The sequence below is a fragment of the Castanea sativa genome, chromosome 9 (assembly GCF_040712315.1).
Source record: "Castanea sativa cultivar Marrone di Chiusa Pesio chromosome 9, ASM4071231v1".
NCBI classification, from domain to species: domain Eukaryota; kingdom Viridiplantae; phylum Streptophyta; class Magnoliopsida; order Fagales; family Fagaceae; genus Castanea; species Castanea sativa.
In genome coordinates this window covers 36190143-36216527 of record NC_134021.1, presented here as the reverse complement: position 1 = coordinate 36216527, position 26385 = coordinate 36190143, and the positions used below count along the sequence as shown (strand labels likewise).

Genomic DNA, 26385 nt, shown 5'->3' with positions numbered 1-26385 from the left:
ACTCAATGAAACCAATCCTACTCAAAAGCTTGGATTAGAATTTAATTTAGAGTGTTGGTTTAATCAAATTTAAGTTGATAGTTTTTTTTTTTTTTTTCCCAATCCATCTAACTTTACTTTGATCCATTGTATATTCAGTTTATTTTATTATCTTTATTTTAATTATTAATTCAATAGATTTTAGTATTTTAAGAATTAGTTTTAATAAATTTAGAAATTTGGAGTATAATTTAGGCATATAATATGCTTTATTAAAAAGTACATTACAAACAGACCACAAGTTGTTTTAGTGATACTTTTCAAATCACATTAAACAAAATTATTTTCGTCTTATATTTATACAACTCACCGGTCCAATCTAACTCGATCCATATTGCAATTAGTTGGAATTTTCTTAAAGGGTCTGGGTTGAAAAAACCCTCTGACATGACCCAACTGAACCATGGACACAGGGCCCATGCACTGCTGAGAAAATCATCCAGCAGTCCAGTCGATCGAGAGACAAAGACGTAGCGTAGCAGCACGCCGCCCACTTCACCGCGTGCTCTCTCTTGACCGCGCCGCCGTCGTCATGGAGCATTGGATACTGACGAAAACTTCTCTAGCCCTCTCTTGCGTTTGTATAGACTTGTAGACTGTAGAGCACCCAGCTGTAAGAGAGAAGTGAGTAACAACGCCCTGCGAATTCTCTCTTCCTTTTTTATTTTGTTTCATGTTTAACCGTCGCTTTGGTTGTCTCTGAAAACGTTAAAGACAGAATGAAAGAAATGAAAGGGCTATGTTGTGACATGTTGTTGAGGTTTCTATGTGAAACAGAAGTATTTGTGAAATTGAAGTTGATAGAGTCTGCCACCCATTTGATAAAATGTCACTATGAAACCATTTCTCTTGATTTTGGGTTTCTCTCTTTATTGTTGTAGTGTTTTAAAATCTGGGAACTGGGTTTTACACTTTATTGTTTGAGTATGAATTGCAAAATTGAAAAGCAATTCTGTATGTGTTAGGACCTGACATATTGTTGTTTTTTGGTTTTGGAAGTTTAGAGAGTATTTGTGAAATTGAAGTAGATATTTTTCCACCCTTTTGATAAAATGTTACTATGAAATCGCTTTTTATTGATTTTGGGTTTATCCCTTTATTATTTGTGTTTTAAAATCTGGGAACTGGTGTTACACTGTATTGTTTAATTCTGAGTTGCAAAATTGATAAAAATGCTCATAGCCAAATAGGCTGTGTATGTGTTACGGTGTTCGGACCTGAAATATTGTTGTATATTGGTTTTGGAAGTTTAGAGCTGATAGTGGGAGAAATGCCTTCTAAAACCAAGAAGAATTCGAAGGCACAGTCGAGGCTGCTGAATGGTGACCAGTCTGCAGCATCTCCTCGGACACCATCATTGATACCTTCTCCCAATTTTGAAGTTCGTGAAGAGAATCTTGTGTGGTCTTTTGATGAGGCTTCCACCAAATACCCTGCATTGATTGGAAAATCCGCTTTCATTGGCAAAGTTATTGATGTTGAGCGTGAGTCCAGAGGCTGTAAAATTTGGCTCTCAGAACCTTCCATGGTTGCATCATCACTCGCCCCTGGTTCCATTGTATCGGTAATGCTCCATTCTGTAAAATGGAATATGTGACTTATGATTGCATAATTATTGTACCCTTTTTTGGTTCATTGCTTTATCTTAATATTGTTGTCAGGTGTCACTTGCTTCAAGGAAGAAATTTTCATCTAGCTTCCCACTTTGCTCATTAGCAGATGAATGTGCAGCGTATTTTGGGGTTGATACTGGAGAGAAAATGGCAAACGAAGCAGGGAGCTACTTTGCTCTTGCAACAGTTTTTCCTTCTAGCAAGGTTTGAATGGCAATTCAGTTCACTTCCTGTATTGATTACTACAAAAAAAAAAGGGGAAGTAAATGCATTGATGGATAGGAATAAAGTAGGGACCATTTAGTATTATTGTGCTTAAATGCTCTTGTTTCAGATACTCTAGATTGCTGGTATTCCACTTAAATAACTTTGTAAGATTGATTGCTTGATTTGTTTCACTTCTATCATGCCCTTGTTAAATGTATCAAGCTTTTTTATTCTTGTATTGGTTGAACTGGGTCATTGAATCTACAATGTCATTCCTGCAATCGGAATTTTCACAACCTGATTATCAAATTGTTTTGCTCTAGTAATTTATGATAGTTTTGATTTGGTTCATCAAAAGATGGCTGAAGCCTTTGGGAGGTAGGAATTATGGGTTTTAGTAACAAAAACCTTTGTCAAGGATATAGTGCAGGTGATATTCTGAGTAACAACATATATTGTTTTCCCCTTAGTATACTGCCTGTGTACTAGGAAATTTTTGTTTTTTTCATTTTTGGATGAATGAAGCATTATTACTCATCAAAAATAAATAAAAATTCTGAGTAACATGATCCTTCATTTACTAGTGTGGGTATTTAGTGGGAGAGGAATGCTTGAATTTTTGAAGGAACCGGAAGCTCAATTCAAGACTTGAAGCTGTCTTTTTTCCATACTTTTCTTGGGTTGACAACAGCATTGGGTGTTTTCATGTTTTCCTCAGTGCACATCCTGTGTGCTTTGGCTCTTTGTATTTGATTATTTTTATTTAATAAAGTTTTATTTTTTGTCAAAAAAAATATTTCTGGGTAACAGGATAAAGTTTGGAGAAATTAATGCTATTTTGTTTAACTGTTGTGGCATATAGAAGATTTAAAGTCGTTTGTGTATTTGAGGAAATGTTTAAAATGAGGAGAGTATCACCTGAAAAGCCTGATTGCTGTTTTTCAGGGTTGCTTGTTTGAAAGTTTCTGGAAGGGAACTTCGGCTTAATTCTGTTATAATTTGAAAAACTATAAGTATGATATGGCCCATAATGGTTCATGCCTTCTGGAAATAGAATGGGCTATTGGAATATGGTACAAAGCATCTTCCAAAATATAAAGAGACATAAATAGTAAAATTTTTAAAGAATATGTTATGTCATACTTCCTATGTCATCAATTTATGGGTTTATTTGTCTGGGTTTATTTTTGAATTTTGAAGTTGATGGTGTGCCTAATTTTTCATCTATTTAGTTCTTGGAGATTCGGATACATTATATTAAACAGAGCTTGGGGTATAATCTATCATTTATGTGTGTGTGTGTGTCACAGATATTGCGGTCTATCTTATTACTTAGACTCCCCCCCCCCCCCTCATTTTTTTTTTTTTTAAACTTTTCCAGGTTTTCAAGAATGAAGTGAGATTGTCTTCAAACCTTTCCTACACCATGGGCTGTCCCACTTCAGGCAGTATTGTGTTTGTTTATCCTATACAAAGTCAACTTCCACCACATGGTATTGTAAAAGGACTTGATGAACCAAATGGCAACGGAGTTCAGTGTTTTTCTGTTTACAACTGCAAGGAATTGTATCTAGAGCAAGCTCTTTCACAGAATAGATCAACAGTTAGATGTAATATGTTGTCTTCCTTGAACTTCCCAGCTGAAAAGAATCGTAATACATTAGAAATTGGAATGGTTTCATCTCCTAAGACTCCATTGTATCAGTCAAAATTCAGCTCTTCTAGTCCTAGTCACTCAACCTCATCAATATGTGAAGATCCAGTGTCACATTTACCAAACCCAAACAGTTCATATATTGATTCATTTGATGTTAGGGATGTAATGGGGGATGAAAGTGCTAAGAAACTTCTTCAGACATGTGCTACTACGTGGTTGTATTCTCGTAATCTACTATGTGGAAATTTTGTATCTATCCCAATACTTTCAGAAGTTTACATATTTCGTGTGGTAGGTGCTAAAGATTTGTCAGCAAAGAGTAGCACTGATGATCTCACAAAAGAGAAAGTTCATGATTTGCCCCCTGACACTCCTGAACTAGCGAACCATGCTTTTGTGATAAACCGTGATACAAAAGTCTGTTTGTATTCACTATCAACTGCGGTGTCTAAAACTTCTGTTTCAGGTGTTGAACTTGAATATAAGGATGTTAAAGCTAGAGTGGTAGAAAATTCTTTGAAATTGGGTGGTCTTTCAAAAGAATATGCAATTTTGAAAGATATTATAATTTCCTCATCAGTGAAAGACACTTTATTGAGGTATGTCTATAAAATTCTTTTCTTGTTTACTTGTTCAAATTTGTAGTGTTTACTTTTTCCTTTTGATGTCATACAACTAGACTTCTGGAGCTTTGGATCTTCTTTGCAATTTTTTTTTGGCTGAAAATGTGCTTTTTGATTGATAACTTAAAGAACAGTTTTCTGTAGATGGATTGACAGGACATATTCAATAGTGTAGACAGTACATTTTATAATAAAATCACATTACAAATTAAGTAAGGTTTTATAGTAATTAGTAAAGTTGTTAAGCACTCATGTCATACAACTATACATGCATGTAGGTCTAGTAGTATGCCTCTCCTCCATATTTGCAAATAAAGATGCTTCAACTTAGCCAGTCTGTCAATCCCTGTTAAATTTGGAAACCAATGCTTGGGAAATATCAAGAATTTATTCAAACTATACAGGCATCTACAAGTTTATCTTTATTCTTGACATACATATTTCAATGAACAACATATGGAGTGAAATATCAGAAATTTGTCTCTGCATGTTTGTCTGTCTTCTACACATTGCCTTCTCCTTTGTTGCAAATAGCTGAATTTTCATTATTTCTGCTGTTGACATATGCTAGTTGTTGTACAGGATTATTTGTTTCTTACTTCAATGCTGCCAAAACATAAGGACTCATTATTATGCTTATTTCCAACACTGAAGCACTCCTAATTATTATGCTTGTTAACATTTTAGTTCTGAAACTCAAAATGAAAAGTAACAAACAGTTGGAACAACAACTAACTTAAATGTGAAACACTGGTCTCGGAGAATTAGTTAAATGCAAAATTGTGGTTTCAAATAGAAAAAACCATGATGGCCTATATTTTATCAATAAATGGACTTAGGGAGAGCTGAATGGGTCACTTATCCAAAAAAGAAAGGAGGCAAACATGGGTTATGGCATCGTCCAGAAGTTGCAATAAGGCTTTGTTAAGAAAATATATATTTATTTTTATTTTCTATATATTTTATAGGTAGATAATTTAATATGTACTCCCTTTCCTCAACTCCTGGCATTCTTTTTCCATGGAAGCCTGTGTGGCTTTCAAATGTTCCTCCAAGGGTAGCTTTCTTTTCTTGGACTGCAACCTTAAGAAAGATTTTGACTATTGAAAACTTGTGGAATAGAGGTGTTACTGTTGTGGATTGGTGCTATATTTGCAAAAGGAGTAGGGAGTTGGTGGATCATCTACATCTTCATTGTCCTGTAGCTTTTGAGTTATGGACAATGGTGTGGAATTTGATTGGAGTATTGCTTCTTGATTAAAGTATTGCTTTTAACTTGTCACTCTCTTCTTGATTGGAGTACTGTGTTTAACTCTTTTCCTTGTTCTAACTTATTAGATATGTTAGAGCTTTGTAATTTAAGGGCCCATTTAGTAAGAAATTTCTAGTAACGTTGTTTAAGTTGTAGAAATACGTGTGGGTTAAAAAGTGTTGTGGAAATACGTGTTGTGGTGTTTAAACATTGAAAACTGTTATTTAAACAATAGTACCAAATGAGCCCTAAGTGTTTGATGTACTGCTACTCAAATACACCTTCGGTGTAACTGGGTATTTATTTTTTTTGATCAATAGACTTCTGTTACTTATAAAAAAAGAAAGGTAATTTAATATGTAAAAGTAGTTAGAAAGTTTTTTAATGTTGCCACCTTATAAAAAAAAAAAAAGTCTTGTAGTTCAATTGGTACCTGCTAGTGTTGTCAATGAAGAGTTCAAATCCTCTCCCCCTCCCTCCCAATTGTTATAATTGAATTTAAAAAAAAAAAAATTCTTTAATGTTCATTGTAAGTATGGTTATCATCCAAGGTCATCATATGCTTATTTAAAAGCCTTTCTTTGAACTTCAGTACCATGGATTTTCCTAACCATAATTTTTGAAGCTTGATGAATCAATCAAGGATATTTTGATCCTTTTTAATCCTAAGTGTTAGCTAAATTTAATATTGAGAAGGTGGCTGTGATACTCCATAGAAATGTAATATGTGAGAAGGAAAATTTCTGAAGGAAAATTTCTGAGGTCTTTATTGATATTTTTTTGAGTGCACCAGTGCCTTCTATTTTTATTTTTATTTTTTGTCTTACCATGTGGATGGATGTATCACTCTTTCATTAATTGGATTATAAGGGTGCCTAAGAGGGCCTCTTTTTCTTCATTCTCTTTTCTTTCAATCCTCCCTCTCAAACTTTGATATTTTTTTTCTTACATATATAAAAATAAAAAATTATAATGTCGATAACTTTCTCATCTCAGTTGCATATTTTAAAATGTTCAAATCAATTTAAATTCACCCTTGCAAGAGAAATTGGAACCATTCTAAATCAGATAAGATTTTGAAAGGCTGGGGTTCACTGTTGTGAGATTGTTTAAATCATAACAATTGATTATGCTAAAAAAAACGTGTATTAATTTTTTTATTCATGGCTATTTGCATTGCATTCAATTAAGACTTTGGAAAATTCAAGAGAGAAATTACTTGGACAGTTGCATTTGTCAAAATTCTATTAATTTTTTATTTGTCCAGTTGCAAGATGTACGAGGTTTCTAGTATTTTTGTTCTTGGGTGTCAAATAGGTTATATGCTTAAGAGAGTGATTGACTATTCCATTGCTGGAACTGGGTGTGTAAGGCAGGCAAAGTAGTAGAAGGGTTTGGAATGTAGTGCCATTATGCCATATGTGGATGTTTTGGTGCAAGAAGATCAAAAGAATGTTTGATGGTCTTAGCTTCCTTTTAATAGGCTGAAAGGTTGTTTTGAGTGCCTTGTTCAAGGGGATATCAACAGAGAGCAGAATAACTTCTCATTTGTTATTATTTTTCAGATTCTCTATATGTTAACTTGTAGTTCTTAAAGGGACCAAAAGTACACTGCCTGTAGTAAAGTCCCTCCTTTTCTTTGTGTGTGTGTGAGAGAGAGAGAGAGAGAGAGAGAGAGATCTTGATGTTTCTGCCTGTTGGAATTTTCAGTGTTTTTTGTCCATTTAATTCTCAGAAGTCATGCTAATTCCAAGTCTGAGATTGGCTCTTGGGTCACTTTGAATTAAAGTGAATCTCCCCAGCAATGTAATAACTAATAACAAGCTTTGCTGGCCCATGAAGCATTATTTTTAAATTGCAGATAGAAGTCCAGCTCCACTATCTTGATCATTCCCTTGCCCATGATAATCATGTGGTGATGATGTTCAAGTTTGTCATGTTGTAATCTTGTCTTTTTTGGTATGTTGTGTTAATCATCTAAGTATCAAAGGGCATAAGATGTGCTTGTATCATATTTTTTTTTTAACCTCTTTTCAGATCTTAACCTGGATCCATGTTAGAAATATCAATGTAGCAAATTTAGCTGAACTTTTGGGCAATCTTGTGATTAGTTGTATAAGTAATTGCTTTTTTCCAGTAGATATGGGAATCAATACACTGCACATAATTGAATAGACCGCCTCTACCCATTTCTATAATTATTTCTGATTGTCTACCTCTAGCTATAAACAATTCAATGTAAGATTTTGAAGTTATTGTCTTCCTTCAATTAAATACATACTGCAGCTATTTTTATGGTCCACATATTCAACAGTAGATGTTGATAATTGATGTAACTATTTTAGTTTCGGTTTACGAACTACAAAGGGAGTGCTTCTGCATGGTCCTCCTGGCACTGGCAAGACTACTTTGGCCCAACTATGTGCTCGAGATGCTGGTGTCGAACTTTTCTGTGTGAATGGACCTGAAATTGTGAGTCAGTTTTATGGAGAAAGTGAGAAAGCTTTGCACGAAGTTTTTGAGTCTGCATGCCAAGCAGCACCTGCAGTGGTTAGATTTCTTTACTCCAAAATGTCTAATTCTCTTTCAATTTTGCTGTTCTGTGGTTGAAGTACTGATGGACACAGTGTTGAAGTTAGGGATTTGAATCATTAAAACGATTAAGTTTAGAACATATCAATTTCACATGGAGTACAGTTTTGTGTTATTTATGTTGTAGTAGCATACATTTTAACTACAGGCATTTTATCTGCAGTGAACTCTAATTTGATGGATCATAGAACTATAGCCTAGGAGCAGTTTTGTGTTTCTTCAAGGCAATAATGGAAATGTTGACTGTAAGTTCTGACTCATCCTTCTATAACTTGCCTAGACTACATTATTGCTCTAGGAACTGATTCTCAAAAAAATTTACACTTAAATGAAAAAAAGAAAGAGAAAAACATTTTGACAGTGGGAAAGATATAGGAAGAATACTGTGGAGTGGGATTGGTGAGAAGTTTAAATTTTATTTTGTGGACTGGAATGTGGTTTGTAGCCGTATGAAGTGTAGAGTTTTGGCCCTTTTGGGAGAAGTTGAGCCCTTGCTTTGAGCTTTGTTAGGGAAATGGTTATGGAAGTAGACAGAGGAGAGGAAGCAACTTTGGAGACAGGCTATAGGAAAGAAATACAAGAAATCATTTAATCAGTGAACTACTAAGATTGGTGATAAGGTTCCATGGATGCAACTTATGGAAAAGTATGAGTACTAGAAATAGCTGGGAGTGGTTTTTAGGATTTAAAAGGCTGGGTAGGGAATGGTGAAGAGTTTGCTTTTGGCATGATGTGTGGTGTAGACTGTAGAGGTTTCATTAAGGGATATCTTCCTGATTTGTTCTTAATTGTAGAGCACAATGATGTATTGGTAGAATCTTTTATTCATGCTTTTTAAGATTGGAAATTAGAGCTGGTAGATTCTTTTTTTTAGCTGCTCTATACATTAGTCCTTCTGGCAGAGGGGATGAGATGTTTGGAGACTTATCCACAGTGGCAGTTTTGATGTTCAGCCATTTGTAAAGGTTTGCTGCGAACTTCCTTGGAAGTATGTTTGGTGTGTTAAGGTGCTTCAAAAGGTTGCTTTAGTTATGGTCGTTAAATTTCATGTTCTTTGGGTTATTTGAGTGATGCCTAAAAAGTCAATTGATATGCTTTGTTGTTGGAGAGGGTCCTCTGGCCATCATAATAATAGTATGATTTGGCGTGATGTCCTGCTTTTCATTATTTAGATTATTTGGAGAGTATGAAATGGTTGGAAGTTTGATGGAGCTGAGCTTTCTTTGAACATGGTGCCGGCATATTTGATGTGGCTTATTTGGAAGGAGCGGAATAGATGCACTTTTGAAGACATGGAGAGCTCATTGGACCAATTGAAAACTTTGTTTTCTTGTAGTCATTTTGATTGGTCCCGGGTTTGGGGTTTCACTCGGTGTTCTATTTTAGAGTTTCAAGTTGCTCTCAGATTTTCCTTTTAAGGCTTCTGTACTTATTTGACACTTTGTGTTCATCATTGTGAACATAAAGTATATTTGATATTCAATAATATTACATTACTTATTTATCAAAAAAATAAATAAATGAAGAGATGACTGTCCTGGGTAGTCTTCCTTCTTTATCTCTTTTGGATTTTCTTGATTGTTAAACTTCAGAATGTAATCTTCTAAGGGTCATGTATGCTTGCTGTTTGCTTGAGACTGCCTTGGATCCCTCCCTTAACTATTAATCTTAACGGAGAGGAGACCAAGGATGAAATTGACACAATTAATAGAGACCCAGTTGAACCTTTTCCAATAGTTGGAGGACCAAATAAGTAATTCAACCTAAAATTATTTATTACTTGTCAAAAAAACAAAGTCTTGACCATAGAGATTTCCCTTGGGAATATTTTAATTAATTGTAAAAATCTGAATTAAGGCTGTTGACTCATCATAGGAACTGTAACAATTGTCTCACTGACATATTGGAAATGACCAAACTGTGTAAACCATATTAAGGTGGGGATATTTGTGGTTGAACCATTATACAAATTAAAATCTTCAGAGTATTGTGGAAATTGATGAAAATAAAATGATTTTTTAAGACATTTCATGGTAGTACTGAATACCAATATATTGTGTTTACATTCTATATACACATTTCTAGAAATTAAAGAAAGAAAGAAAGAAAAAAAAACATTGTATATAAAGTGTACCAGATATTATCAAAATTATAAAATTTTGCCTTTAGTGGGATGTATTCTTGCTTAGTCGACTCTGCCTTTTAGATGGGTAACTAGTGGTTTCTTATTACAGGTATTTATCGATGAGTTGGATGCCATTGCCCCAGCTCGGAAAGAAGGAGGTGAAGAGCTGTCTCAAAGAATGGTTGCTACGTTGTTAAATTTGATGGATGGCATTAACAGAACTGATGGACTGATTGTTATTGCTGCAACCAATAGGCCTGATAGTATTGAGCCTGCTCTGAGACGACCCGGCAGGCTTGACAGAGAAATTGAAATAGGTATAATGAAATTTATTTGTGAATATGTTATGTTGTTATCTTAGGAATCTTACTGAATTTGTTCTGGTTAAGATTTCGCATGATTCACACTGTCCAACATGGTCAAACTTATGACCAAAAAAATAAAAAGGATATTGTTGAGCTGTTTAGGTCATGCATCTGATGTGTCTTTAATTCTAGCCGCCTCCTCATGACTGTTGAGTAACACTATCCATAATCTATGTGCAAGTAGGAAACGTTTTTTAGTGTACTAAGGATGACCTCATGAAATCTGAAAGTTTGAAAGCAACCTGATTGCCCAGTGTGGTAATGCTTCTGTGTACATTGCCATGTGTCATGACTGCATCATTAATGTCACATTTCTTCTTAATAAATTGAATTCCTTTTCTCGATATGCCTTAGTGACTCCGTAAGTCCATATGCATTTGGATAAGCTTACTTTTACTACCAGTTTATGTATAACTTTTTAAAGCCTCACTTTTTCTAGGTACAATTGTATTTTACCAAGCTTAATTTTATAAGTAGAACAAGTCAATGAAAAATAAGTTGTCCCACTATTTTTAAATATGCCTCCAAGATAGTGTCATATTATAGGATCAGATAAAACTAATAATATTTCTCTGAAATTTGCAAAAGGGAGGTGTTTTAAACTTTGTGTATTTTCATATCTGGAATGAAGTTAATCGTCTTGGTAATGCTTCTAGGTAAATCTGGAGAAGTCACACTAAATATATTTTACGAGTATTTTCCTTCAAACATAAAGAATAGAAATGTGGAATCAATGTTGAATTATCCATGACATTGAATTATGAGTACATTGATAGGCTTAACTTTCTACATTTTTTTTTATAGGTATAGGCTGACTTTCTACTTGAAGTGGTCCAATGGACATTCTAAGATGTATGAGTATGCTGTTGGTCACAACTTTAAAAAGTAAACAAATGTAGTTGTACTGCCTCTGTGCATTTGTGAGTGAGTGTTATTTGACCCAAAGTTTAAAGCAAAAATAAGATGAATAAAATCTTGTGCTGGAGATAAACTAAATAATTACTAGATAATAAATATATTTTGGAAAGTGGTGTGTTAGGAATGCACATTTGTTATGAGAGCACTAAATGTTTGCTAATACCGTGGATGAACTTGGAGTAGTTGTCCACTTGACGTATTTTAATACTTGATGAGTGCATAGAGTTTGTGGCATTTCACTGGATGTGATATTAACTTTGTTTCCCACTAAAATTCATATGTAGGTGTGCCGTCTCCCAAGCAGCGGTTGGATATATTGGTTACTCTTCTCAGTGAAATGCAACACTCTCTATTAGACATCCAAGTTCAACACCTTGCTACAGTCACACATGGTTTTGTGGGTGCTGACCTAGCTGCCCTTTGCAATGAGGCGGCCTTGGTTTGTCTTAGGCGTTATGTCAAGTTTAAACATTCATGTCATGATTTGCACTCCAGTACCTTATGTAAAGGTTGGTCCGATGGTATGCTTGAAAGAACTGATTGCTTAGAAGATACAAGAAATATTTCAAGGGATTATGCAGATTCAGCAGATTCCTCTGTTTCAAATTCAGGTGTATCCTCAGATATTCAATCATCCTTTTGCTTGAAGGGTACCATTCCAAAAATTTCGGATAATATAATGGATGGCATTGATGAAGAATGTAGGTTAAGAGTAACTTTTGAAGATTTTGAACGGGCTAGGATGAAAGTGAGGCCCAGTGCCATGCGGGAGGTATGCTGGAAAAGTAAAAATATGATCAGTATGAGTTAAGATACTAGATCTCAGTCACATATTAATCATGATAGCTAAGTGATTGCTACAGTTGGAGGAGTCCAATTCCCACAACTGTTCTTATTTACCCCTTATTGCATCCTTCACTGCCTCACATATAATAAATTGAAACGTTATAAATTGTAATTGTGGCGGAAAGTTTTTTGAAAACTGGTACAGACAAGAATATCTTTGTTGATCTAAAATCTAATTAATCAACTCTGATCTTGTTCTTTTTTCTTCCCAGGTAATACTTGAGGTTCCAAAGGTTAATTGGGAAGATGTTGGTGGCCAAAGTGAGGTTAAAAATCAATTAATGGAAGCAGTGGAATGGCCTCAAAAACACCAGGATGCATTCAAGCGTATTGGGACTCGTCCCCCAACAGGGGTCTTGATGTTTGGTCCTCCAGGTTGCAGCAAAACCCTCATGGCACGTGCAGTAGCTTCGGAAGCAGGCCTGAATTTCCTTGCTGTGAAAGGTCCAGAACTTTTCAGCAAATGGGTTGGTGAATCTGAGAAGGCTGTAAGATCACTATTTGCAAAGGCAAGGGCCAATGCCCCATCAATTATATTTTTTGATGAAATTGATGGTCTTGCTGTTATCCGTGGGAAGGAAAGTGATGGGATTTCAGTTTCTGATAGGGTTATGAGTCAACTTCTAGTTGAACTTGATGGTTAGTGATAATTTTTTTAGTATTAATTACACCAATAGAAGCTTTCTTTCCATACGGCATTTGCTTTACACAGTATTTCATTTTAGCTTATATGAAAGTACCTAAAATTTGGGAGATTTATTTTGAATCTTTTTTGAGATTAAACCATGCTCTCTTTGTACCATAGATAAATATTTTGTTGAATTCAGGTTTGCATCAAAGAGTTGATGTTACTGTTATTGCTGCTACAAATCGACCGGACAAGATTGATCCTGCCCTTTTAAGACCAGGTTCTCTTTCTCTTTCTCTCTCTCACACACACACACCAGGTGTTGAGTAGTTACCAGTATCTTACTACTCCCCTTCTCAAAAAGTTGGTAACATTCCTAACAATTGATGAAATTTTGGACAGGACGCTTTGATCGGCTGCTATATGTAGGACCTCCAAATAAGACTGACCGAGAAGAGATATTCCGCATCCACTTGCGCAAAATTCCTTGCAGTGCTGACATCAGCATAAATGAGCTGGCCAGTCTCACGGAAGGCTTCACTGGGGCTGATATATCTTTGATCTGCCGGGAGGCAGCTGTTGCTGCTATTGAGGTTTCTTTGAGTTCATTTCATAACTAGGTGGCTTTGTGTTTTGAACTTGTTGACTAATTGACATTTGTTTTTCAAGCAGGAGTGCCTTAATGCTTCGGAAATAACAATGGAACATTTAAAAGCTGCCATTAGACAAGTACAGCCATCGGAAATTCAGTCTTATGAGGAGTTATCAGGAAAATTTCAAAGGCTTGTTCATTCTAGCAACAGAACATGAATTAGGATTTCAGCAGCGCACCCTAGTAAATCTAACTGGTTTCCCATCTGGTAAGCATTTCATCTCATGCTATTTCATTTTTTTACTGTTTAAATATTGTTATTTTGGTCAGTAAGTGAAATTGGATACTGCTTCTTGATTGAGATGCACTCGTTCTCTCTCATGTACCCTACACCCTATATTATGAAACATTAAGCTTAACGCTTAATTATGTAAATATAGGACTAAGCTTCATTGTCTCCCCCTGCTCACCTTGATCTGCATTTTATAGAGTTAAAGTAGAAAATAGAAATACTATTATTAGTTTTCTATTTTTCTTGACATGTTGCAGACAAATAGTGACCCTCGTCAAATTAGTTTTAAGGATTATTGTTTTTTAAAACTAATTTGATCTGGTGCATTTGGTGTGAAAGGAATGCTAGAAGCTTTGAGGGTTGTGAACGTTTTTTGCTAGAAATTAATTCTTTTTTCTTGCACACTCTGAGTCTGTTTGGGATCTACGTATTTTGCTAAAACTGAAAACCTTTTGCTAAAAGTACTATAGATGAAGGTAGAAGTTAGCTGAAATAGTAAAGTGAAACCCATGAATAGTACAGTGAAACCCATGAATAGTACCAAAAAGTGTAGTGAGACCCATGAATAGTAGCAAAAGTAAGCTAAATAGTAAAATAAGCTGACTTTTTTAAGTTGGAGCCAAACACACACTCTTTGATTGGAGTGTGGTCTTTTCTCATTTTTCTTGTTCTTCTTTTCCTGTTTTTCTTGATTGTTGGAGTTTTGGTTTCTGATTTGTGCCCCTATAGTACATCTCCAATGTAATCAATTTGACACTTTTTTTATTATTAATAATATTTTTACGCTACTTGTAAAAAAAAAAAAGGATTATTGTTTATTATAGGTTATGATCATAATATTCTAGATGAAGAATAATTGTATACCTATGTCTGTAAAAGATAAATATTCCTTTATCAGTTTCTTATTACCTTCATTATATCTTACTTCTCCCCTGCATTTGGATGTGATATGTCCGTTATATGTTTAATCCATGTCTTGTAATGTGTCTGATAAACTAATACTTTTTCTAAAAGTTTAAGCTATTAGAAAATGATGAGTTTAATCATTTAACTGTTATTTTAACACCCTTCTTACACGTGGGTCCAAACCCCCTTAATTAGTATCCAACACGTGGGATTTCTAACTTTTTAAATGGGAGATAGTGTGGAAACAAGATTCGAACTTAGGGCCACTTGATATAATACCATGATAAGCTACCACTTGTTCCAAAAGATTTAGTTCTTAGTAAAATGTGAATTTAATAATTTATTATTCTAACAGTGTGAATGCCAAGCAGACTTCACCATGTGTATGACAGAAATTGATGCTACATGGGGTTGAGACTTATCAGTCATCATTGTATTCCAAACTAATATTTATTTGTTCTTGTTAGTTTGAGTATAAAGATAATAAGGTATTATAATAATTTTTTGAAGGGAAATTTTTAGTAGTTTGCAGTTTGCAATTATTTCCTCCTGTATAGCTGGAAGTTTTGCTGATTTAATAAAGATTGTAACTTATCAAAAAGAAAAAAAGTTTGCAATTATTCTTATGTTGGTAACTTACAACTGCGATTTGCTTATGCATCTGGAATTTCTTTTAGGATTTCTAGGGTAACATTAAATTAATTAATTGATCGTTCTTCAAAAGAAAAATGAAAAGATTCTGATTAAGATTTATATCTGATTTGCATCATTTACCTTCTTTTTGTTAAAATTTTCTTCTGTATTTTGTTACATTTTATGGTTATCTCTCTCTCTCCAAATGCAGACATTTTCTTCACTTAAAACAAATCTTCTGTTGTGGCTATGTTTAAATTTTCATCTTATTTGAATGATATAGTAATTGATCATTTTTTTTTTTTTCTTTAACTTAGATGAAGCAGGAACTACATAAAATCTGTTGCATTCTTTCTTTATCAATTCCCAGCAGTCCTTTTTGATGCAACTTTCTACCATCTTCATGTCCATTTCATCACAGCGTGTCATTTACATAAACCCTTCAAGAACAGAAGACTGCACCTTGTCTGACTTAAATATGGTTTTTGAGGCGGATAAGACTTGGAGTTCCTTGTGTTTGGGATTCAAAAAGAATGTCAAATAGAGCCACCATATATTTGATGGGGTTGGGCTTTTGTAAATGGTGAACATGGAATTCTGAGTGCAGTGTGTTTTTTTTTTTTTGCCTTCCATTTGTACCAATCTGAGCTCCAATAGCAGATAAAGCAAATGATCCTTTCTGGTGGGCCTCAGACATTGGCAGATGATATTTTGCAACAGTGAGTTATAGGTTGCTCTTGAAAGTTGTGATTAAAGACTAAGGGGGCAGCCCGTGGGATGTGGGGACAAGCTTCTTTGTCCATCCTAAGAAGTGTCTTTTAGTCATGACTCATGTACAAGCATTTCTACTTTTCTGGGTATTGCAATTTCTTCTACATAAGTACACAGGAGAAACTTGTGAGCTCATCACTATGGCATTTGACCTGCTGTGGAAACCATCATGACTGAAAATGGAGGGTTGATGCCGGTTCGGTTTAGCCAAGGTTGGCCAAAAAGCACATTATAGCTTCCTCATACTAGGATTTTTAGTATTGTATGATCTAAATTTCTAAATTTTGGCCTGCATCTCAATGATCTCTTGTAGAAATATTTGTGGTTGAATTTTGATATTTTCCAAGTTGGTAAAATGGGTTGGACAAGCGAATTGATGATGACCCTCTTCATATCTTTTTATCCTTTCTTATTTTTTTATTATTAATTTCATAGAGCTATATAATCGGTGTCACAAAATAATAGATCATGACCCCTCTTTATATCTTTTTATCCTTTCGTTTCTTTTGTTTTCAATTTATTTATTTGAGATGCACCTTTTTATAATTGGGTCCTTTATACTTGTTTTTTCCGAGCCACTTTTATGATTGGGCCTTGAAACTTGAAAGTATAGATTAATTTAACGGAAAGAGCGAGGGGTAAAAAGAAAAAAAAAATATTGCGGCTATTCTGTGTATATTGAGTAGAGATCTCAGAACAGTTGGATTACTTTCCTTCATTGTTATGATGTTAACGGAAGAAAAATGACCAGATTTACCGACGAAAATAGTTATAACTACATAATTAATATGACTAAAGTTTTAATATAAGGTTGGCTTTCAGTTACAACCGCACTTCAATAAAAGCTATTTTATATATATATATATATTATTTTTTGTACCCTTTGTTTAATAATTAATCAATCTATAGAACAGTTGAATTTTAGGTTTATTGTAATTGGAAATTATGTAAAAAAAAAAATATATATATATATATATATTTTTATATATTGGACGATGAATTATGGTTAATATGAAATTGATTATGTATAAACTACACACAAAAAAAGTGTAATACAATGGTAAAATTATCAAAATATTAATCAAATTGATAACTATGGAGTGGTGTAACTTTCAGTTAATGGTGTTTTTTTTTTTTTTTTTTGCCAAAAAAGAAAAGAAAAAGAACTCTATGTTTTCGTTGGAATGATGCAAAATCCATATTTCATATCTCATCGAATTCAGCTATTGGATGGTGGCTCATCAACGTGAATAATGACTATTGCCTACCAAGCCAAGGGTTTTGCTTTTTCCACTATATTCAACGTAGGTGCCTCAATACCTCCAACATTCCATTAAGCAATTAATATTTCTTTGAAGTTTAAAATAAAAGTGGCAATGATTTTATTTTATTTATTTATTTAATTTATGCGTAACATTCCTAATCAGTAATCATATGGAGGAAATTCCAAAAAAGTAAGAGAGAAGACATCAAGTGCCCAAATGGAGGGCTAAGCTGAAAAAGAAAACACAAGGATCACATTATACATCAATTATTATCAAGCATTGATTGATTTATAGGTTTCTTTACCACGTTCACAACCCAAAAAAAAAATCATGCTCTTTGTGAAGAGTCTAAATCTTCTGTCCCACTTTTCCTGCTCCACTATATACTCTATCAATAAAAACTTGTCACGTATTCACCTAATTAATTAAATACTATCATTATTGATTTATTAAATGCTATCGTTATTAATTAATAGTAGTATTTAATTAATTAGATAAATACGTGGCAAGTTTTTATTGGTGGAGTATAGAGTGGAGCAAGTAAAGTGAGACATAAAATTTGAACTCCTTTTGAAAGGAATAATTATGCCAATTTCATGGCTAACTATAGTAACACAACCACCTCTCTCTCTCTCTCTCTCTCTCTCTCTCTCATTTTCATGTGTTCAGTCACTTCCCAATTCCCAAGTATGTTAATGGGAAAACTGATTGGGGGTAGGTATAACTTTTGGACCCAAGTAACAAATGCAGACAATTCTCTTCTGGGAAGAACTCTGTGGTTTTGTTTCAACCTCTGGAAGGTACTTAGCCTCTTGTCACAATTTGGAATTTTTTATTTGTCAACTTGTTTGTTGTTGAAAGTGTAAAATATTACAAATTCTGATTTGCTTAGAAAGTTTGGAATCCCTAATTTAGAGTCAACTCAACCCCATTTGTTTTTATAGATTTATCATTTGAATCAAAGCATAAAAACATTTTGGGTACTCAATTTATGTATTGTTTTCAGTAAAAGCATATAAAAAAAATTAAATTGAAAATGAAAATCTTATCTTGAGAACCAAACACCAACTCAGTTGATTCCCCATCAACAACCTAAAAGAAAAATCCCACAAAGTGACCAAACTTTGCATCTCTCTCACTCACTCTCTCTCTCTCTCTCTCTAATCCATTTCTAATCCCAACTCCAATCCCGTACAACAAGCCAACTTTGCAATAATGTAGCTCTATCCATACTCTCTCTCCACCGAGCGTGACACACACCCACTTAAATGTTGCAAATGATTAATTATAGGCGTACGATTGGAATAAAATGATCTAACTTTTTAAGCTATTCTAAAATAAACTAACTTTTTTCGTTATAAATAAAATAAAATAAAATAAACTAGTTTTTAATTTTTTTTAAACACATTTAATATAAAAAGGTACCAAAAGCTTTTTTTTTATAAATAAATGCTAAACAAAAAAGTTTTTGAAAATAAACAATTCACATATGGGCATGATTCTCGTCCAATTTTATAATTTATTGATTTATGTGATTGCGAGTTATCATAATTTTTAACCTTATGTGACCCATTGGTTTACTTTGCCTTCTTATAATTGCACAATTTAATAAATTATGAAACTACAATACACCACTGGACTCAATACAAAATAAACATGTCGTTCAAAATTAAATAAATTTCCATATGTGAAATTAAGTATGAAAATAGTGGCGCGTGAAAACTGATTTACAAATAATATTATGAGTAATGTTGATAACACATAAAACAACACGACTTATACTACAATTTACTTACGCATAAAATTGTGAGCGGTAGACAAATAATATTAGTACATATAAAAATACGTTTTTATTATTCACAACTCGTTACATAATACAAGTTATGTCATTTGACACGACACCAACGTTACTATGATATTGTGTAGCATAAGATATGAAAACGTCTAAAACTAGACACATATCAATCCAGGGCACGGGGACGGATTGACAAATGGTACGATCCCTGGTAACCTGCAACTGCAACGCCCAGGAAACAGAAGCAGCAAAAATGCCTGGTGGCCTCATTATTACAATTTATCTAATAAAAACAACACAGTACACAACCCCTGGCAGACACAACCTGATTCAGTGAACAGTAGAGAGTGATCTCACGCGCTACCAAAGGCCTGTGGCATGAGATGAACATTAATAACAAGAAACAAAACAAAACAAAAAAAAATCTATTAGATCTTGTTGTAATGCAAGTGAAGTTTGTAACACAAACCACATTTACAACACAACACTCACTCTCAAAAGTATAAGACCCTGAAATCCCGGAAAAAAAAAAACATTAAAAAAAAAAGTCCCATAAAAATCATAAGAGAAAAGAAAAGCATCATCAGCAACAACAGTAGTCATTAAATAAAAGCTGAAAAGAAGAAAACAAGATCCACCTCGAACCTCTCTCCACCCTCCTCTTCATCTCTCTTCTTCTTCCTCCTCCACAACCCTCCACCACCAAAACACAACCCTCTTCTCTCTCTCTCTCTCTCCCTCTCTCAAAATTAATATCTTCTTCTTTTTTCAAACAAGCCCATCTTGTTAGTTTTTGTATTGAACCACAAGCTCCACCACTACTATACCCATATTAATTTGTTCTTTCTATTTTGTTATTGTTGTTGTTGTTATTGATTTTTTTTTTTTTTCTGTACAAGATTGGATTTTTTTATGTTTGCTTGGTGAATTGGGTGAAGGAATTGAGAGAAAAAGAGAAATAGTGAATTGGGTGTGAAGGAGATTTGAGAAATAATGAGGGAGGAGGACTCAAATTGGTTCTCAAGATGGGAAGAAGAGCTTCCTTCCCCTGAAGAACTTATGCCTCTTTCTCAAACCCTAATCACTCCTGATCTTGCTATGGCTTTTGATATCAGAAACCCAAATCCCAACAATAGCAACAACAACAACAACACCATCAGCAACAACAACAACAACAACAACAACAATAGCCCCACCCACTACCACCATCAACAAACAGGCTCAGTTCCAGTGAATCCTTTGGGAAACACCACCACTTCAGCAAGTACTCCACCTCCACAGCCAAACTCAGCTGAATTCGGAGCTGATTCTGCTGAGTTGGGTTCTGGGGCCGCAGGGGAGGAACCGGCTAGGACTCTTAAGCGACCCCGGCTCGTGTGGACGCCACAGCTCCACAAGAGGTTTGTGGATGCTGTGGCGCACTTGGGGATCAAGAACGCTGTCCCCAAGACTATAATGCAGCTCATGAGTGTTGATGGCCTCACTAGAGAGAATGTTGCTAGCCATTTGCAGAAGTACCGCCTATATCTCAAGCGAATGCAGGGCGTATCAGCTGGTGGTGGTGGTAGTGGCCCGGCTAATGGTGCCGGAGGATTGGCTGCCGCGTCTGCTGATCCTGCCACTGACCATTTGTTTGCCAGCTCGCCTGTTCCGCCTCATTTTTTGCATCCGGGTCGCCCCAATTCGGACCATTTCTTGCCTTTCGTGCAGGTGGCTGCTCTGCCGCATCACCACCACCATCACCCGCAGCAGATGGTGGCTACAGTAGCCCACCCGCAGTTGCAGCCTCCGTTTCATAGGCAGGTGGGGCATTTTGGGTCACCCCCCAATGGGCAATTTGAGCATCCATTTCTGAGTACTAGGCAGTCACAGCCAGTTCATAGGATGGCGGCACCACTGCACAATCAAGGACCAGGAGGAGGGTATGGGGAAGATTTGGAATTGGCTAATGGGGCAGGAGGGAGGAAGGTTCTTACTCTATTTCCAACAGGGGATGATTGAGTTTTTGGGTAATTGTTATTTGCTCCACTTTACTTCAAAACTTCGTCTAGTTTTTTTCTTTTTTTAATTCTGTACCTGGGTCTTTTTTTTTTTCTTTTTTTCTTTTTTATATTGGTGTCTGGTGGTGGTACCTGTTAGATTTTGGTTTTTTGGGTCTTAGACTTTTTAGTTGTTATTGTTGTATTAGCTGTTCTTAGTAATCTTGGTGATATTAATTGGTACTGTTGGGCTTCCATTGATATCTGAACATTTCTGGGTTCAAAAAATCTCGGTTAATTAATTAAGCTTCTGTTCCCATTGGGGTGTCTTTCACCATCCTTTATGAGGAGGTTAGCTAGCATTGGTGGGTAGTGTCAGTTTTGGTATCCTTCAGTTCTGTGGGCTTCTACTTGTGTAATTACCAGTGTTTTGTAGCAGTCTATATGTGTCCCCTGTTAGCTTCTGGTGACGGATATTGATCGTGATGTCACTTTCTGCGGGAATTGTGTTTTATAATCTCGTCTATGACGACGGCAACTATTTTGGTGTCATGATAATGAGTCAATCTGGATATCTTTGAGGTTGATTTATCCCATTGTAGTCTGGGAATCGGCTGGTTTTCTGCTATCTCAGAGTCTTCTCACTCGTGGAGGGTTCTTATTGGCATTGAAGATGGGCATGGCTGAAGCATCAAATTGACTAAACATTGAGCTTGTAGGTGAGGAAAAATAATGCAGGCAGGTGCTATTATGTTTCTCTAGAAATCCAAAAATGGGGCTGGTAACCGTGGTTGGCACATCCAGTACCAAGTTTCTTGGCAATATCCAGGAATCTCTTATCTGTAAGATTTATCTCATGTTTATTAGTCTAATTTCATATAGAGGTGAGTTGTACTTGTTGTACATTGTGTGACTCTATAGAAGACTTAAAACCCCTGATGCAAGGGTACCTCTTAAAGAAATTTCTGATTTTTATTACAATGTTGGCTTTATTCTGAAGCTCTGAGAACTTAAAATTGCTTGATTTCCTGAAATTTCTTAGTGACACTATCTGTTATTAAAATGTGTACCTTGCATCAGATTGCTTATATTTTCTCTCATGTAGCATAGAATAAGGCAGTTAGAAATTCTTCATCATTTAAGCATGCATGTGTATATGAAACAAAATCTGTTTTTTCTATGCTATGTTTAATCTTCTTTATGCATGCTTTTGCTTAAAACATGAGACATTCTAAGGCAACAGGTAGATTGTAAAATTTTCATATCAATTTTAAATTTCTTTCTGGCTAGATAATGAGTGAACTGTACCGCATTATAGACAAGAGGTATATTGAAAATTTAATGTGGAGAGAAATAAGTTGAGAGTGAGGAGCATCCTCAAGATTAGGGATCACATAAGCCATTATGTTACCCTTATTTATTAAACTTGTTTAAATAGATATTGTCTTCAACACTTGAGAGTGATGAATATGAATAAACTGAACACCTTACTAAATAAACACTCAATTTGGAATAAATTACTTTTTCAGATCTTCAATCTGTAAGGGGATTGGGTGGTTGTCATAAGATGCCAAAGAATACTTTCCTTTAAAAAATTGTAAATTAAATGAAGGGAAAAGTTAACAAATGCCCAAAGGGCATTTGTTAGCGAACCAATTAAAGAAAGTTTTTATAGGAAAAAAAATTAATGTTTTGACAGATTTTTCAATTTTCCATTAAAGTGGTATAAAAACTTTCTTAAAATGGTTTATTAACAATTGCTCTAAGGGAACATAAATGAAACATAAAAAACTATCTACTTGTAGAAGGACTGAACTTCTGGAATTTCAACATAGGTTATCATTCTAGATTAGAATTCTTAGAAACTTCTTACTCCTGGCCGTGCAGTATGCATCTCCATCATAATTTACTTCATTTTTTCCAATTTTGGAACTTTCTCCATCACAATGTTCATTATGATTGCGAAATTTTAGTTCTGGCCTAAGTTTTTTCAGCTTCCCAGTATCAGTGTTTCCCCCATAGTCAGGTAGCAGTATCATAATTTGTCGTTTACCTTACCTACATTACTTTCAGATCATAGAGAAACACCCCTTAGAATCTGTTTTTGGCTTCTCTAGTACAAGTTCCACAACCAATTTTGCCACAATTCCGTGCATGCCTTACTGCTTAGTCTCTTGCTTGAATCTGCTGATCATATATTAAATGACAGATTCTTTCACAAGAGAACCATCATGACCAATTTTGGAACTATATATAATGTAATTGATATTTGATAGTATGCTTTTGTAAATTGATATTTTGGTCTCAGACAAGATGTGCTTTCATTGTGAAGAATAAGTTTGGGGAAACACACATTCTAAGCGTCCAAGTAGCCAATAGAGATATTTTTTTTTTTTTTTTTTTTTTTTAAGTTTGAAGTAGCCACCAAGGGCTGATCTTGAAGTGGCAGCCTAAGCTACTTCCTTATGCTATCTCTTTGTACACAGGGACTGTCAAGCACTAGGCTGAAAGTTCAAAGTTTTGACAAAAGTGTTTCCCTTGTCTCTTTGACTAGCTTGGCATTGTCTTTGGACAAAATATACCTTGTCCTATGACATCTCAACTCCCAATATATTTTTTTAAAACATTACCTGATGATCTCTTTTCATAATATTTTCTTGTTGATTATTTTTTACTCTTTAAACCAGCTTGACCTGTTCTTGGAGCAAAATTTACCCTGCCCTATGGAAGTCTGAAGTTTCTAGGCTTCCTTTCAAGTTTTATGAATTTTCTTTGATAATCCTCACCTGGCTCATCCCGTATATTAGATAGTTAAGCCTGGCATGAAAGTGTAAGGCAACCTATGCATCAGTAAGGAGTTGTTTTTCATATATATATATAGAATTTATGTATAGATATGAATAAAATACTTGAGAAAGGGTTTCTTCGAGTTTTCCCCGGACATTTATGTCTGTCTGGAGTGTGATGGACTCCCAAGTTTTATGCAATTTTTTGATTTGCTGGGTATTGTTTTGTTCTGCATTTCAATATAACAGCACTCGAATTTTCTTTTTCTTTTTTTTACTATTTGCACTTGTCAAGCACACTAGCTTTATACTGGAGGATTCATGAATGAGATCAAGGTTTTTTATAATAAGGCTCATTGGCTTGTTATTATGGTTTTGCTATATGCTTCAACCTCACTGGCATAATAATTTAAGACTCTGTCCTCTAAATCAAATGTTTCGCAGCATTTAATATTTTTTTCTCAACAATCTTTAAGCAGAAGGTCATTTTCTTTGGTACATATTTAGTGTTATTTTTAAGATCACCAGCGTTGGTTGATTTGTGTTGTTTTCTCTGCCAGCATATGTGACAATCATGCCCTCCTAGTTTGCAAACATTTTGTATGAAATTTCACTGTTTTAGAATTGAAACACTGCTAGTTTAAAGTATATCCAAACACTGTTTGCTTCTTTTCCATTTACTTTTTTTAGTTCAACCTTGGCTGCTGTGAGAATTTTTATATTCTAATTCAGTCTATCTTAGTAAAAACAAAAAAAGCATGCTACTAGATAACTTCTCAGTACATGGCACGTATAAAGAAGCAGAAAAAAACTATTCTATAAACGGATATGCGCTTATCTTAGATGATGTTATTGAATAGTACCAGCACGTTGACACGGTGACCCAAGCGGTTAAAATTAAAAAATAAGTTAATAAGGTATTACCGGCCAACACAATCATTTTTACATTTTTTTGCAACAGTTAAGTTGACATCTTTTTATAAGATAGAATGTTTTTGGGTGTATAACTAATGTCGCTTCTATTTTATTAATAACTTGTTACTTTGGCATTTGTAAAAATTTTTGCGGTTCTAAAATAATTGTAAATGAAATGAGAAGGCAGGGAGAAAATGTGCCAAAGTGCCAAATGTAACAGTTGACAAACTCAAATTCGCGCCCAATTTTACAATATATTTAAATTTCATTTGTAACTGATGCAAAATATTTCATTTTGTCACCAAGTATCAATGGTAAACTAAGTGATAAATAATTTAATAATAAATTGACACTTTAAATATGTTATGAAATTAATAAATTATGCGTAATTTAATTATAAGTTGGCACCTAAACATATTGTGGATCATGAAATTAGGAAATAAGTGGTTAATGTATTCACATGGGCTGAGTGTCCTTCAATTGGCCTTTTTTTTATTCTTTTCATTTGATTTGTTTCTTTTGTTCTTTTTTTCCCCTCTAGTATTTAACCCTACAGGGGGAGAGGAATTTTCAAGGCAGATCTCACATGCACCCCATCAAAGTAGTGACAATTATAACTGAGCTAGTGAGCCTACTCTTTTTTTTTTTTCTTTTTTTTCCTAACCAATATGCCTCGAGCTGACATGATATGTCAGATTCCCAGCACCTTAATAAGTTGCAAAAAGGTGGAGGACACCCTGGATCTCAACTATTAATTGTCTTTTAGTAGAATATTACCTGAATTAAACATGAAAGCAAAAAAGTCATTGTTACCTAGACTATAAGAATTTTCTTTGCTTAGAAAATCAGCTCCCTCCCAAGTTCCAAACTAAGAAAATAAAGAAAAAACAAGCAAATTGCTTGTCTTGTGCCTGTGCAAATTTCGGCTTGATTTGCATCTTTCTTTTTCGAACATTTGCAATCTGTTAAGGACAATACGAAACCTTGTCCCTTGTCTCCAACATCCCGTTTGGTACATCACATGATTCACATTAATCCTAACAAGTAGGCCCAGCATTGTGGAATTTGATAAGCATCATACATATTTCAATCATGGTATGCCAATAATTTATCAATATTCATTATTAGAATCAAATGACATAATATAAGTTCCGTAACTGCTAACTCGGTCAGAGATATGATTTTCATGGTCAGTACAGCTACGCGAATCAACCATTAGAAGAAAAGCTTTCTTTCTTCTGACTAATTTTGGACTTTCAACATTGGTACAAAACTGCTAATTTTGTCCATATGATTTTCATGGTTAGTCACATGAATGATGAATCAACCACTAGAAAGAAAGCTCAATTCAGACTAATTGGACTATCACATCGGTGCCAAACTGATGTGATGTGCACTAGTGACCACAACCAAACGCTAGTTAGTATGCTTTGTTTGTATGCATAGCTAACTCAGAGATGACACGCTCTTAAAATGCTTTGCCAGCTCAGTGTTCAGATAAACAAAGCCTATATCATCTATCTATAGTCTATACTATAGATATAATATGCTTTTGAATAACTTATATTTCATTACTAAGTTATTAA

At 34.6% G+C, this 26385-nt stretch overlaps 2 protein-coding genes across 6 annotated transcripts; both read left to right on the top strand.

The window, feature by feature from the left end:
* The first annotated feature begins 397 nt into the window (after window positions 1–397).
* On the top strand, window positions 398–16528 carry LOC142610605 (calmodulin-interacting protein 111). 5 transcript variants are annotated; one of them, XM_075782461.1, is made up of 13 exons: window positions 398–663; window positions 1288–1603; window positions 1701–1856; window positions 3241–4115; window positions 7737–7941; window positions 10218–10425; window positions 11676–11900; window positions 12003–12163; window positions 12450–12876; window positions 13065–13145; window positions 13268–13458; window positions 13535–13725; window positions 15606–16528. In XM_075782461.1, exons 2-12 carry the CDS (start codon window positions 1310–1312, stop codon window positions 13673–13675), a joined length of 2964 nt encoding a protein of 987 aa, XP_075638576.1. In that variant the 5' UTR covers window positions 398–663; window positions 1288–1309; the 3' UTR covers window positions 13676–13725; window positions 15606–16528. The 5 variants fall into 5 exon arrangements, with proteins under 5 accessions (XP_075638576.1, XP_075638574.1, XP_075638572.1 ...); XM_075782459.1 differs by having other exon boundaries at window positions 11676–11912; XM_075782457.1 differs by having other exon boundaries at window positions 11676–12163; window positions 15710–16528.
* Window positions 16529–19661: 3133 nt separating this feature from the next.
* LOC142610902 (transcription factor MYBC1-like) lies at window positions 19662–22161 on the top strand. Its single transcript, XM_075782884.1, has one exon. It carries the CDS (start codon window positions 20113–20115, stop codon window positions 21118–21120), a length of 1008 nt encoding a protein of 335 aa, XP_075638999.1. The 5' UTR covers window positions 19662–20112; the 3' UTR covers window positions 21121–22161.
* The last annotated feature ends 4224 nt before the right edge of the window (window positions 22162–26385 follow it).